The sequence below is a fragment of the Lathyrus oleraceus genome, chromosome 2 (genome assembly GCF_024323335.1).
Source record: "Lathyrus oleraceus cultivar Zhongwan6 chromosome 2, CAAS_Psat_ZW6_1.0, whole genome shotgun sequence".
Lineage (NCBI taxonomy): Eukaryota > Viridiplantae > Streptophyta > Magnoliopsida > Fabales > Fabaceae > Lathyrus > Lathyrus oleraceus.
The window spans coordinates 8,142,041-8,158,307 of NC_066580.1; the positions used below are offsets into that span (position 1 = coordinate 8,142,041).

Sequence of the window (16,267 nt, forward strand, 5' to 3'; positions counted from 1 at the left end):
TTTATGTTTGTCATGGATCATATACGTTATTAGGCCATTAAATATACTCTCGGCCTAGGAGGTAATAATAAAAAAAAATTGGTTTTATGACCTAAATGTTAGGTTATTATAAAAGTTGAATGATGTTGACTTTTTTAAAAATAGATTCCCATCTAATTTTAGAAATAACTAGGCATGAGATCGAGTCATGTTCTCATGACCAGGAGCATTGAAATCAATGAACGAGATGATGTAGAATGAAGGGAGCGATGACAAAATAAATACCACGTGTGGTTTTTCTATTAGGCGTGTCGACTCAAATTGGTTAGGGTCGGGCCCGAGCTTGGACAGTAGATTGGTATTCGTTATATTTTGTGACACTAAAAAATGTTTAATTTTTAAAAATGAAAATTTTAATTTAATTTATTTGTTGCCTTCCATTATATTTAAATGAATATAGGGTTACGTAAGTGGTGCCAACTCTTCCCAAAAATTCCCTACTCAAGAGGTCATTCCTCCGCCCAATCGGTCCTCACATTTTCTTCATTCAGCCATACACTTCACTAATTGACACATGATTTCTACGGTTGATTTATGGGCCAGATCTAAAACTTCATTATAAATAGAGATATTTGTCCCCTTCAAAAAACACACCAAAAAAACGTAAGAGTTTGTCCTTCCCCGACCTCTTGTCTATAAGTTATCGAGTTATCGAGGGCCTATTTTCTTTCAATTTTTACTCGTCGGATTTTTTGAATATTTCTTGAATTCTCTTCGGATGATAATTTGAATTTCTTCTCGTCTGAGAAATTATTTAGGACAACTAAATGACCATTAATTCAAGAGTGTATTCTAGAAAAATGCCAACAATGAAGTAAGATATCATACATTTTGATTGGACTATTTTATCCTAAGAACTTCGAGGATGATATATTGCTTGCATAATCTTAGGCAGTGTCGCGAAACGTCTTAAAGAGAGTGACCTAGTAGGAGACTCAACCACTAATTTCTCTGGTGGCGTAAATCGATTTTACCGATTTTTTGACCTAAATGTTAAAGTTATAATAGAGTTTGTAGATGTTGACTTTCATGAAACCAGATACTCATCTAATTCTAGAAATCACGGGGCGTCAGATCGAGTCATGTTCCTATGATCACGGGCAATGGAAACAATGAACAAAAAGATGTAGAATGAAGGGAGGAAGACAATAATAAATACCACACGTTGTTTGTGAGTCAGGCATGCCGACTCAAATTGCACACATAAAAACTAAAAGTTGCAAAGAAAAAATTATTAAAGACTAAAGGGGGTAGCATATTAAAGGGTGTGGGCCTAAAACCTTGGTCATATTAGAGGGTGCGAGTCTAAAACCTTGGTCAACACTGCTCAAAAAACACGAACAAAACATGCATATCTAATGGACCGACCCGTTTTTTCACACTGATATAATTGTAGTGTTGAGATAGTAACTACTTACTAACAACTTGTATAATCCGTTGTTGAAATCTTTGATCTATAATTGTAAAACTAAAAGATAGTTGTTCTCTTGAAATCATTTAATATGTAGAAATCTGTTGTTGAAATATTTGATATATAATTGTAAAACTAAAAGATAGTCGTTCTCTTGAATTCATTTAATATATATTTTGAATCCCAATTTTTACCATGTATTATGTATCTGATATGATGAAACCTTACAAAGGTAGCAATTTCTGCTGCACTTACAAGGTACATCCCAACATCACAATGAATTGAAGATCAATTTATCCCTCTAGAATTATCACATATATTACCTTTGATCAATGATAAGGATTCTGTCTGCTAGGAGTCCAGAAAAGCCATATGTATATACTACTAAACATAGAGAAAAGACTATTAACATTTGCAAATTACCTCTATGGTTTTAAACTGTGGACTGCATCATATGGCAATTGCAGTGGCTTTGAAAATTACAGGAAAATCTACATAATAACACTTCAATGATTGTAAATTAACATATGTAACAACCACATTAAACCGTAACGAGCATCAAAAACTAAAGCCAGACTAAGAAACTCCTGAATTCAAAACTCATATGAATCAAGAACACAGCAAAACAAGAAACAATAAAAATATCTGTATCCTTACATCATTCTAGGATTGCTAATAATGAGGTAAAAAAGCAATCTTTTTCCCACTAGCAAATACCGAATCAAATCAACAAGTTTCTATACAATTACAAATAAAAACGAACCCCATTCAAAGAACTTGCCTATCAGCTGCATCAGCAACAATAGGCAATCTAGGCAATTGACCCAAAATGCAAGAAGAAGAACCATAAATCAAGCAAACCAACAGGAACAAAAACACAGTGCTATCCAAACTCATCAACAAATCCAACCCAATCCCACCCTTTGGATTAAACCCTCTTTCCAAAAGGTCAGGAAAAATCAACAGCACATCAAGCACAATAGCTTGCATTGTATTGAACCTCACATATCTACTGAAATTAGGGTTTCTGACAACAAAAAAGTAAAGGGTCAAAAACACAAGAAACCCATTAAAGGGAAAGCTTTTGAAAACCCTAATTGCAGGAATCAATGGTTCAACAATAGCTTGAATAGGGTAAAACTGAGTGATTACAAATTTTCCATACTGTATGCCATCAAAAAAGGGGTAGAGGTAACAAAGGGCGGAAATTAAACGGTCAGAAGCATCAGCTGAGTCACTGTCATTGGATTTGGCAACGATTAGGGTTCTGAGTTTGTTGGATTTTGTGAATTTTTTGGGAAGAAAGTTTAGAGTGAGAAGAGAAGAAGGGTTTGAAGAGGAGAGGAGAAAGGATGATTGAAGGGGTTTGTATGAGAGATTGAGAGATGATACAGCTAGAGATGCCATGGTTAAAGGGTGAAATTTGGAAGAAAGATTTGATTTTTTTTGGGTGAATGGATGAATGAATGGTAGTTTGGGAGGGTAAGGTAAAGAGATGAGGAAATGGAAGAAGAACAAGAGAACGTGTATCTCTTTCAAACTAGTATTTTTTGATAAATAATTTTAAATAAAAATTTAGCAAATATATTACAAAGTATTAAGAAAATAACTTTAATCATTTTGTTAAAAGATAGCATTTTTTACTTAAGAAAGCAATTTAAAATTTTAGATTGTGTATATTTTATTTAAGAGAAAAAAGACTATACATCAACCGTGTAAAATATTTTTACACTATCAATCATATTAAATCACACAAAAACGTTATAACTCTATTAATGATGGTGTAAAAAAAGTTTACATTGTGCATTATCTTTAATCTCTTTATTTAAAGTGGTTTGTTATAAGTTTAAGTGATTTATGATAATGTATGAGTATTTTTGAAAATATAACATTTTTTTTAGAAAAATTTGATTAAATATTAAATGATAATATATAATTAATTTTTTATAATAAAAAATTATATTTTTGGATGATGATAAAATTATATTTAGAATTAGAAATATTTATATATATTATCAAAATATTATTTATATTTGAAATTGTATTTAGAATATTTTAATTTTTGTATTATAATTTATTCCATAATATAGAGTGATTAATAAAAATATTTAAGAAAATTCTCCACGTAATATATATCCCATATTTCCACAAATAAAAATATAAACACAACATCATTCCAACCTAATAAAATGTAAAATATAAAATGTAAGGCTATTTAATGTCTTCTAAGTTTTAATTAATATTTTTTTCTTCTCCAATGTACTTAGATCATATAATTCACCGGAGTAAGACACATATCAAAGTTCATAAATTTGTAATAAAAATGTACATGTATAATATTCACCAACAAAATTCTCACATTCTTTGTAGAAGTTGAACTCACAGTTGCATAGTTGCAGAGAAGCATGAGTAATTTTTTACTAACAGGATAAATATTATTTGCAAATAATATAATTGATTTGATATTTGCAAATAATATAATTGATTTGATATTTGCAAATAATATAATTGATTTGATATTTACCTAAGTAATTGATATTAAAATTGATTGTTTTTGTGAGATAGTGATTTTCAATAGCTGATATTTACCTAAGTAATTGGTATTAAAATTGATTATTTTTGTGAGATAATGAGTTTTAATAGATAGTTGTCAATTGATGTTTATATATTCTCGGAAGATGGTACTTGCAAATACTCTAATGTTTAGATAGGAAGAAATATTTGAGATTTTAAAGAATGTGTGACTTGATTTGACATTTGTTCTCTTTTTATAAGTGGATTATAATGTTTTCATGGATCTAAGACCTTCGTGTCTCTGAAAGGTATCATAGTTTTATTCGTTATTATCTAATGGTCATTATTCAATCAATCACTTTAATTAGGTGTTTTCTTATGGTTGAGTTTAACGTGTTATCCAAGTCTCATAACTTTTTCCCTTGTGCACTTTATTGTTCACGTACCTCGTTTTAACCGTTCATAAGATTATGGGTCGAATCAAACCATATTTATTATGGGCTTATACTCTTATTAGATTGTTGTTATTATACATATGTCGGCCATATGGATACAATAGCCCCATAAGCATGGTCTGGTGAAATCAGGATGTGGCTGATGATCATTGTCTACTATTGTGGTAGTATTAGTCGATGTTTCATCCGTCATTAACATATCTCATTGTCTTGTATCTTTGGTATTCCATTTTTCTCTGATTAGGAAGTGATAGGGTTTCTTGCAATTCGTCATTCTATTGTCTGTCATGTGTTATTTATATCGTTTAGGGTGATGACCTATCATTTAGCATGGTATGATTAATTTCTAGGAACTGTAACTATCATTATTGTTTTGATGATGTCCTCTTTGGTGACGTGGCATTTGTTTATTGGTCAATACACGATACTCAAGTTATATCTGTTTTGCATTGTTAGATCTTTGTCTTTTATGTCTTATTTCCTTAAGGAAAATATATCTATAAATATGAGAATGAGTTGCGTTTCTCCATTTGATTCCTTCATCCACCATAAGCAACGCTTCACTAATTCTTTATTGAAATTAGCTACTCGCTCCTGAATCCATACACTCGGATCAAAGAACACCAAAACTGGACCAAAGTATGTACACCATGATGCATGATTCACCATAACATGTAATCTCACAAAAAATAATCATCATGAATTATCACCAATATGTGTTGGAACATAAAACATAAAACTGAAAATTTGAAGGTTCAACAATGGTTGAAGAAAAGAATGGGGAAGATGAAGTTGAGAGAGAAAAATAGAGAGAATAGTAATATTTTGATGAGAATGAATTTTTGCATTAACCTTGAATTGGAATGATACAAATGTATTTATACATTGGGAATAAAAGCTACAACTAAAGTGACTCTAAAGAAAATAAAATCTGTTAATTTGGAAGGGTAAAAAACAGAATTTTAATTTTCAATTAACACACCACCTCATTTTAGTTGCTCCAAGTCCACCATGCTTAAGCACTTCTTTAGCCTCTTGAACACATCATTTGTCACACCCTTTGTCAACAAGTCCGCAACTTGGTCTTCGCTTTGGCAATAGCTCAATCTAAGCTTTCCATCACCAACCAATTCCTTCAAATAATGAAACCGCATCTCAATATGCTTGCTCCTTCCGTGTGCAATCGGGTTTTTCGCAAGATTTATTGCGGAAACATTGTCTACAAACAGTGTGGTGGCAGCATCATCACCACATCCCAATTCCTTCAATAGATTCATAAGCCACATAGCTTGGCACGCACCTAACGACGCCGCAATGTACTCGGCCTCACAAGAAGAGAGTGCTACAACCGGTTCCTTTTTCGAACACCAAGAGATTGGTGTACTACCAAACATAAAGATGTATCCCGCCGTCGATTTTCGGTCATCTTTATCTCTGCACCAATTGGAATCGGTGTAGCCAAGTAAATTGCACTTACGTCCCGTATCCGATGCGGGAAAGAGAATTCTGTAACCAAGAGTACCTTTCACATATCTAAGGATCCTCTTGATCGCCGCCAAGTGAGACACCTTCGGTCTCTCCATGAATCTACTCGTAATACCGACACTAAAAGCCAAATCCGATCGCGTATTGCACAAATACCGTAACGATCCAATCAAACTCCGATAAAGCGTTGGATCGATATCATCCTCCTCATCACTTTTGGACAGCTGCACTATAGCCTCACAAGGTGTAATACAAGCATTACAGTGCTCCATATCACACTTCTTCAAAATATCTAGAGCATACCTCCTTTGGTGCATAAGTAGCCCCACTTTTGACTTGTGAAACTCTACGCCAAGGAAGTAATTCATGACACCAAGGTCCGTCATCTCAAACTCTCTCATGAGCTCACCTTTGAACCTTGAAACACTCTTGTCATGGTTGCCCGTAATTAAGAGATCATCAACATACAAGCAAAGTATAATCACACCATCATTCGTATCCGATCTCACTTAAACTCCATGTTCGGATACACATCGTTTGAAACCAATGTCGATAAGAAAGTCGTCAATACGTTTGTTCCAAGCTCTTGGAGCTTGTTTCAAACCGTACAACGCCTTGTGTAGCTTGTAACACTTCATCTCTTGATCTTTTATCACGAAACCGGGTGGCTGCCCCACATAGACTTCCTCAACAAGAGGACCATTCAAAAACACAGATTTGGCATCCATTTGGTAAACCATCCAATTGTTTCTATGCGCAATACCAACAACCAAACGAATAGTCTCTAATCTAGCCACTGGTGTGAATAACTCCTCATAGTCTATACCTTCTCGTTGCAAGAACCCCTTCGCCACTAATCGAGCTTTGTGCTTGATTACTTCACCTTTGGGATTTGCTTTAACCTTATAGACCCATCGCACACCTATCGGTTTCTTTCCAAGTGGTAAATCGACCAACTCCCAAGTACCGTTTTTCTCAATAGATTCCAGCTCCTCTTTCATTGCACATATCCACTTAGGATCACTTAAGGCTTCTTCCTCATTTACCGGTTCGGATTCGGCCATAAGCGCGAAATGAACAAAGTCACCATCGTTATTCACTTCGTTATCTTGGAATCTTTCATAATCTCGGAGTCTATGAGCCAAGGCTCTTTGCCTCACTGGTCTACCATCATTAACAACATCATTTTGCGCTACTGTAGGTGTTGGTACAACTGTGTCATTAGCCTCAGGATCAGAGAATTCAAAACATTGTTGCTGCTGCAAATCTTCTCTGTGTAACCGGTTACTGCTATTTGGGTAACCGGTTACTGCTGTATTTTCTGTGAGTAACCAGTTACTGCTATTTGGGTAACCGGTTACTGCATCATTTTCTGCATTTTTTACTTCATCAAAAGTCACATCTCGGGTTATGATGACCTTCCGATTTCTTCCATCGAATAACTTGTACCCTCCAGTAGAATGATATCCTACAAATATCAGCTTCTCACCCTTATCATCCAATTTCTTCCGAAGTTGGTCCCGTACATGACGATATGCAATTGATCCAAAAATGCGCAAATGATTCAAATTTGGTTTGAAGCCACTCCAATCCTCTTCCGGTGTGAGTTTCTCCAGCTTCTTAGTGGGACACCTATTCAACAAGTAGGTGGTTGTAGACACGGCCTCACCCCACAATTCCTTAGGCAAATTCTTCCCACAAAGCATACTACGCACCATGTTCATTATTGTACGATTTTTCCTCTCGGCAACCCCGTTTTGTTTAGGCGTATACGGAGGCACCACCTCACGTACAATTCCCTCAAGATCACAAAACTTCCCAAACTCACTTGAGGCATACTCACCTCCACCATCCGTTTTGAGAATTTTGAGCTTCCGACCGCTTTGGCGCTCCACCATGGATTTGAAATTCTTGAAAACTCCAAATACCTCATCTTTTCTCTTGATAAGATATGTCCAAAGCTTCCTACTAAAATCGTCAATGAACTTAACAAAATATCGATTGCCACCATAAGTCTCTACTTGCATTGGTCTGCAAACATCGGAACATACCACCTCAAGTAAGCCTTTGGTTCTTCGACCCGCATCTTTGCTAAACACATTCTTGTGTTGTTTATCCTTCACACATTCCTCACACAATTCAGTTGGAATACTAATTGTAGCACCTCAAATTTGCACCTATCATTGTACATACATTCTCATATTAGGTCATAACATAACATGGTCCACTGCATAGCATTGCATTGTCCCTTTGCCTCAAGTGCAAGCCAGTCAGAAGAATTAGGTCAAACTGGTCAGGAGATCAGTCAGTCAAGCAAGCAAGCACAATTCTCATTGAGCCCAGGCCCTAGGGTTGGTCCGACATGTTCACATGACTTGGGGATCCATTTGAAGTGTTTTGGTCAAGGATTGGATGTTCAGAAGTCATCAGTCAATGCACAGTTTGCCAGAAACCCTAAAAAGTCAAACTTGGTCAACTGTGTCTGATTTTATGGTTTTGATGGTTGGATTTAGTTTGAGAGAGCTCATTCATGTCCAAATAGGCCTCATATATCATGTCAAACACCATCATGGAAGAATTTGAAGCCAGGCAAGAAATTTCCAAAAAATAGAAACTTGACCTGTAATTGAAACTTGCCAAAAATGGAAACTTCTTGATCCCAAACTTACATCATGATACAAGCTTCAAATGAATTTTTGCCCAACATGAAAGTTGAAGATCTTGTTCTCCCATTTCCAAAAAGTCCAAGAACTCTCAATTCCCATGTATGGTTGGCAAGTTATGATCAAATCATTTTCAGAAATTTTTGAACTTCGAAAGGCCATATCTCTCAAACCATTTGGCCAAATTGGGTGGGGTTTTTTGCTACAAGTCACATTTGACCTCATATTTCCAAATATGTAACCCTCATGCACCAAAACATTACAAATCAAAATGGCCTTTTTGCACTTACATGAATTATTTTCAAGAGAGGTGAAAAAGTGAATCTCCAATTTAACCATTTCCAACCATTTTTGCCATTCAAATATGTTCAGATATGTTGTTTTGGTTGTGTTAGAGGCCCAATTTCGTGGCTTTTGCTCATGCACCATCCATTTAGGCCAAATTGTCCAAATTAGCAAATTTCATTTTAAAACCAAATTGTGATTAGCACTCATGCTTAGCAATGATAAACAGAAGTATAAAGGACCATTTTCTTTCTGATTGAAGCCCTAGCAGCCATTATCCAAAACAGAAAAATCCCATTTCTCTCAATTCTCATTTTCCTCATTTTTGAACTTTTACTGAAAAAAGCAAAGAGAACTCGAGCTGTCTTGTTGGTTTCATCATGTACTCACCATTTTGAGCTCATTGCAAGTGGAAAAACCCGACTGTAAGCCATCTTCAAGTTCTGTTTCTCCAAGCTCCATTAATGGCAGATTTCGATTTAAGCTGGAATTGAGGTTGCTGAGCCAAAACCCTTCCTCCATTCACCTTCTGGAGCATTGTAGTTCATCTGTTTTTACACATCACAGCTAAACAACATCCAAATCATCACTGTGCTTCAGCTTTGGTAAGATTTCGAGTCTCTCTATTTCCTAAATCATGCCATGCTTTAGTTAGATTATGCTTTGCTAGTCACAATGAACTTTAAATCACTAAAAATGGTTGAGCTATGTGTGAGAAATCTGGTTTTTAAGTTTCACACTCAAACTTGTTCTTGCTCGATGCTTCTTATTTAGCATGATTTGATGAATTTGATTGTTAGATTATGCATGTATGATGTTTGCTGGTCATGATGATATGTTCAATTCCATTTTCTGGGCACATTTTGTTTTCACGATTTTGAACAAGTGAAGATGGTGACACTGTAGACACCAAACCCTAATTCCTTGCATTTCCAGATTTTGTTTTACGTGTGCTGCATGATTTTGTCCTGTTTCATTAGCATGAACCAATGCCTTGCTGTCACGCCTCTAAACGCAACGCCGCGTTTCATTAACTTGTTCAAGTAATTACAAGTTTGCCACCGGTCGTGCCCCTTGTCCCATTAATCCATATTGTTTTATTTTTTTTATTTCATTTTTCATGCATCATCTTGCAAAAATCATATCACATCCATTTTAAATCCAAAATTCATGGGAATTTTTGCATTGTGTTCATCTGGATCTCTAGTTTTTTATCATGATTTTTCCTGATTTTTTGGATGAGTAGATTTTAAATGATGCTAGGGTTTGTGACATGTGTTCATATTTTGTACCTTTTACCAAATCATTTGTGAAATGTTGATGCTTTATCCTTTGCCCTTGAAATTTTTTATGCTTAAACTAGACACATTCATGGTGATTTTGGTGTAGAGTTTATGAATTTATCATCTCTGGTTTGGGAGTTATGATTTTTTGAATTAGGGTGTGACAATTTGTGTCACACCATTGATGTGCAACTTCATGATTTTCTATACCATGCTTCTTGACCTCTAAATGCTTTGATTTTTTGCATGAATTCACTTGAGTATGTCTAGTTTACATGTGATTTTTATTGAAATTATTTGTGGCATTTCCTAATTGTTTGAGATTTTTCTCCCCTGTTTGGTCTTATGTTGACTTTTTGTGACACTTGTTCCCATTTCATTTGTGAAATTCTCATACTTCATTATATGGACATGAAATTTGATATGTGATTACTAGACATCTTAAGCTTTGCCATGGTTTTGATCCCATTCATTTCTCATATGCTATCACTGATTTATGATTTTTTGAAGTTGATGCATGTTTGGTTGACTTCTTTGAGCATGTTTGGAATTGCCTTGCCTTTCTGATTTTCATTGACCACCTTCTACTGATCCAATTGAGCTGAAATTTGACATGCTTACCATGCTATGGATTATGTTTGACCATGATTTATTTGACGATTTTTGAAACTGTTTATGATTGGTTTTGAGTTGAGTCTTGCTGTTGACTTCTATGAGCTTCCATATGCCATGCTTTGACTTCTTTTGCTTATAAAATGATGATGGTGATTGATATGAATGTGAACCCAATTGTGTTTGTTTCTCGATTGTTTGAATATGATTTTGATTGGATTTCATTTGCTGTTTTGACTTTCTCATCCTCTTTTGACCCTAGGCTTGTCCTGGTGGTCCTGTTACTCATGTTTGAGCTCATTTTTTCAGGTTAAGCAACAATTACCCAATGAAATCAATTCAAATTGATTGAGTTTGCTTGTTTATCATGACTAATCCATTTGTTTTGTAGGTTGCTTGGCTCACATGCCTTGAACCTTGTGCATTGCACATTTATCTGCTTGTGTAGACTGTTAACTTTTGTTTCATTCTGATTTAAGTTTGACTTGTATACTAACTGTGCTTGACTGGTTTCAGGTACCTTTAGTTGCTTTTAGTTCCTTGTGAACTTTGCTTTGCTTTGCTTAATAGCAATTTGCATTGAGGTATAACTTTTTTACTCCATGTAGTCTGGAAGACCTGGCCTGTTACTTGGCCAGGCAACTGTCTGAAGTCCTCCTTAAGAGGCAATGTTTGTGACTGTTTACATTTGTCCTTGTATAGAGTCAAAGACCTCCTAAGTGAAGAGGCAATTGGCAGAACCCAAGGGATATGCAACCTATCCCCTGCTATTCTGTGTGTCATCTGCTTTGCTCACACCACTGTGTTGATGCATTGCAGATACAAACCCAAGATCTTGTACAATTGTACAGTTGAGTCAGTTTCAAATGTGTAGAAGGGTTCCCACTTTCTGAACCCACACATTCTTGTCTTAAGCTCTCCCAGGCCAGGGATAAGAGCTGTGAAGTCTTATCTTCACTCACCTTTCATCTGCTTCACCTTAGCCCCTCAATGGCAAGGTTAAGAGCTAACACTACCCAGTTCCAGTGGTTTGTTTGTTGAGGTTGATATGACCCCTCGACTAAAACCTAGCCTTGATGTTTGAGCCCCTTGTTGGTGTGTTTATTTCATGCTGTATGTGCTTATGTGGTGTGATTGTATCCCCTAGGTTTATTAGACTCCGTGTAGTCTCGTTTGCATGTCAATTAAGGTAGCACGGTTCCTTCGTATAGGACTTCCTTTCTTGCTTGAGCTTTCCTAAAAACACAAACAAACATTATCCCCTCTTAAGGATACGTTAACTCCTTCTACTACAGGTGAGTAAGTCTCCAAAGGTCGAGCATCAGGTAGATTGCGCAGTGACGTTGTCCACTTAAAAAACACAAACCAACGGGAATAGTTTAGCCGAACTACGGCAACTCTGATTCTCATGTCCAGATGAGATACGTAGGCACGAGATGCGATGTCTTGTCGAGTTTGACTAACAACTAACACTAATTCTCTTCTCTCGCCCTCGTTGCGATTGAGACCTCCCCTTTCTCTTGCCCTAGTTGCAATCGAGACCCTTCTTCTTCCTGTGCAAGTCATGTTTAGGATAGGCTTGCTTCCCGTGCAAGTTAGCTAGAAACCTTAACTTAGGGATGATTTTGCATGACAACATCTAGGCTCGAGTCGTAGTCTCCCTAGTGTTGTGTCTCCCTCTGTTATCTGGTTAGGCTAGTCCTTTTTCCCTGCGTAGGGGAACTACGTCGCCCTGATCCTCATACCAGATGAGGTACGTAGGCAGGAGATGAGCTGATCTCTCCGGGCGCCTTTTTTCTTTTTCCGCCCTTTTTCTTTTTTCAACCCTTTGTGTCTTAACCACCCTTGCGTGTGTTTTGGTTCGGATGCTGATGTAAGTCCAGTGATTGGCATTCAGGCTTCACGTTCGCCCTTTTGTTTTGTTTGTGTGAGTTGTTTCTCCTTTTCTGGTTGGAGTCCGACGTAAGTCCAGCGATTGGCAGTTGGTTTCCTGTGTGTGTTTGTTGGTCCGGATGCTGATGTAAGTCCAGTGATTGGCATTCAGGCTTCATGTTTGCCTTTGCCTGTGTTTGTTTGTGTGCGTGTCAGCCGAGCTACGAATGCTCTGATTCTCCTTCGTCCGAGGAGATACGTATGCATAGGATGCGACATCCTAGCGAGCATGTGTCGTTTCCCAGTCCGAACTACTTCGACTCTGATGTCTATGCCTGATAGACTAAGTAGGCCCAGGATGCGATATCCTGCCGAGTCAGTTTCAGTCTGTTTTCTTGTGTCTCTTTCAGCCAGTGTGTGTGTGTGTGTGAGCAGTGTTTTAGCAACCATTTTCCTTCCTATTGTGCGTGGATCCCGTCGAGTACGACGGATGCGTAGGGGTGCTAATACCTTCCCTTCGCATAACCGACTCCCGAACCCATTCTCTTTGGTCGCGAGACCATGTTCTTTCCAGGTTTACTCTGAGCGTTTCCTTTCCCTCTTTTGGGATAAATAACGCACGGTGGCGGCTCTGTTGTTCTTGTTTTCCCGCCGGTTTTTCGCGTAATGCGACACTAATGTGTGGCAGCCCCGTTACCATTTCACTTTGTTGCAACTTCCTTAGATCCCTAAAATTAAGGTGACCAAGACGGTAATGCCATAACCACTCATCTCTACTTGCCACGGTAGCTAGACAACGATGCTCCACAACCTTTAACTCAACCTTAAAGGTTCTGTCGGCAGCCATCTGCGCTTTTAGAATCAACACACCATTTGAATCCAAAACGCGTAAAATCTTGTCCTCCAACCGAATTTTGTATCCTCTTTCAAGTAATTGGCCAATACTTAAAAGATTACACTTAATTCCCGGTATATACAAGACATCTTTGATCCTTGAATGTCCACCATTCCTCTTTCCGATCAAAACATCTCATACCCCTTCGGCGCTTAAAGTGGTGTCGTCGGCAAATTTGACTTTACTTTTTGCCGCTTGATTGATTTGCACAAACCAATCTTTTCAACCCGTCATATGTGTTGAACAACCGAAATCCAAGTACCACTCATCTCTCCCTTTGACTCCATCACGAACGGTAACCAACGCATTTCGATCCGAATGCATTTTCTCGCTATTTTCCGGAATAGTACAGTTGCTGTCCCGCACACTTTCACTGCTGTAGCTGCTGCCCAGAACATCCGTAATGCCATAACTCCCCTTTGTGATCATTACTAGAAGTGTGTCCTCATCATCTACCTCTTCCCTAGCAACCTTGACTTCATTATTGTGATTCTCGTTTGATTTACCACGACACAAATTTGCAAAGTGTCCAAACTTTCTGCACTTGTAGCATTGAACCTTACTCACATCACACTTCTTGAAACCATTGATATAACCACTATCCTTGGAGCTACATTCACCCTTTTCACTCGTCGAATGCTTTGAATTTTGCGAATCATTTGAACCAAAATTCTGAAAATTTGATTTACCTCTCGCCGCAAATTTTCCTTTCGACCTCTTATTCTTCTCATTGAATCGCGCTTGCAAAACAATCTCCGCTTTGGCTTTGTCGGCGCCTCTCTCATCCATCCTTTGTTCATGTGCCTCTAACGAACTTTGTAATTCATTCTTGCTCAAAGTTGTTAGATCCTTTGATTCTTCAATAGCCACAACTATGTTGTCGAAACGCGGCGTTAACGAACGCAATACTTTCGATACAACATTCTGCTCAAGAATCGTTTCGCCACAAGATTTGATTTGATTAACTAACCAGGTAATGCGCGTAATATAGTCGTTGATCGTTTCTTTATCTTCCATTTGTGTTAACTCGAATTGTCGCTTGTAAGTTTGTAACCTTACAACCTTCGCTTTGACGACACCGGCATATGCTTTCTCCAAGATTTCCCATGCTTGCTTCGCCGATTCACAATCGCCAACCTTCTCGAAATTGTCATTATCAACACAAGAATGAATCAAGAATAAGGCTTTGTAATCTTTCTTCTTCTCTTCTTTGTGTGTAGCTCTTTCAATGTCGGTAGCCTCTGCCCCTAATTGTGTAACTCCATTGACGACGATCTCAAGCACCTCTTGATAACCAAACAAAACCCTCATTTGTTTTGCCCATTTATCATAGTTCTTCGAATCAAGAATCGGGAGATTGGTGGGAATTCGATCATTGGAAACGGTTGTTATTGTTGCAGCGGATTAGGATCGATAACCAAGGCTCTTGATGCCAAATGTTGGAACATAAAACATAAAACTGAAAAGTTGAAGGTTCAACAATGGTGGAAGAAAAGAATGGGAAAGATGAAGTTGAGAGAGAAAAATAGAGAGAATAGTAATATTTTGATGAGAATGAATTTTTGCATTAACCTTGAATTGGAATGATACAAATGTATTTATACATTGGGAATAAAAGCTACAACTAAAGTGACTCTAAAGAAAATAAAATCTGTTAATTTGGAAGGGTAAAAAACAGAATTTTAATTTTCAATTAACAATATGCACACAACATATTCCATACAACACATGTGAAATCAATTCAATAATAACATCATAAACAACATCATGCATTCCCAAATAGCGGTCAAACAGTAGCATCACATCAAATATATATTCACATACAACACTCAATCATATTAAATCATCTCAACATTGACTCATCATCAAGCATGTACAATAAATCACACAATTATACACACATACTCACACATCATTCAAACATGAGAATTCATCTCACAAGGCACTACCATAATGTAGCTTTGTGTGTTAGCTTTCCAACGTTTCGAATTGCGCCTCAATTTAAGTCTTGAAACTCAAGTTATGATAAAAATCGTATTTGAACAAAGTCTGTCTGGTCATGACGGGTGGACCGTACTTTAGATTGTTTGGGAAATTCAGAATTTGCTCCAAGTTCTTCTCTCCTCTTCAAGTTGTAACATTGTCTCATTCTCACAATTTTGTTTTTTTACGTACTAATCCTAAACCTTTACTAACTTCTTCTTATTAGAGCCATAATTTTTTCAATTATTGACTTCCCGCCTTGCCCTCACTTAATTCCATATTCACCAAAATATCCTTTTGACTCTTAATGTTATTTTAACAATGATACTAATAATTTTTTTCTTTACTCTCTACTATTTTCTACTCTTATGTTATATCCCAATAAATTAAATAAAATAGTTATATTCTAATTATTTTAATAACAATTCTCATTATTCTAATATTATTGATTCTATTATATAATTAAATATCAAGAAATATGCACCATTAACCCAAAGCATCAAACACTAAAATTACCCATCCACACACCACCCAATCCACATAAAATTCAATTAAAATAGTTAAACACACATAATTTCAATTAAATAAATAAATTAGAAAAACGGGGTGTTACAATTAAGAGTTGTCAGAGACTTTAGGATTGTTACGATATTGAGAGTTAGCTCACGTGGGGTGAGAAACTCTTGTATTTGTGAAATTTTGTCTTGTCCTCAAGTATTATGATATTGATGAATTTATTGTCCCTGGAGTTGAAACCAGGTCTCCCTAGA

General features: G+C 36.7%; 2 protein-coding genes across 2 annotated transcripts; both read right to left on the reverse strand.

The window, feature by feature from the left end:
• Positions 1-2,016: 2,016 nt before the first annotated feature.
• Positions 2,017-2,997, reverse strand: LOC127117582 (protein TIC 20-v, chloroplastic). The gene has a single exon (XM_051047645.1). It carries the CDS (start codon positions 2,855-2,857, stop codon positions 2,219-2,221), a length of 639 nt encoding a protein of 212 aa, XP_050903602.1. The 5' UTR covers positions 2,858-2,997; the 3' UTR covers positions 2,017-2,218.
• A 10,739-nt stretch (positions 2,998-13,736) lies between these two features.
• On the reverse strand, positions 13,737-14,825 carry LOC127121614 (uncharacterized). The gene has a single exon (XM_051052072.1). The coding sequence runs from the start codon at positions 14,823-14,825 to the stop codon at positions 13,737-13,739; it is 1,089 nt and encodes a 362-aa protein (XP_050908029.1).
• Between the last annotated feature and the right edge of the window lie 1,442 nt (positions 14,826-16,267).

Excerpts from the sequence above, each read along its gene's own strand:
- LOC127117582 (XM_051047645.1), bottom strand. The coding sequence starts at position 2,857 with ATGGCATCTCTAGCTGTATCATCTCTCAATCTCTCATACAAACCCCTT.
- LOC127121614 (XM_051052072.1), bottom strand. The coding sequence starts at position 14,825 with ATGAGGGTTTTGTTTGGTTATCAAGAGGTGCTTGAGATCGTCGTCAAT.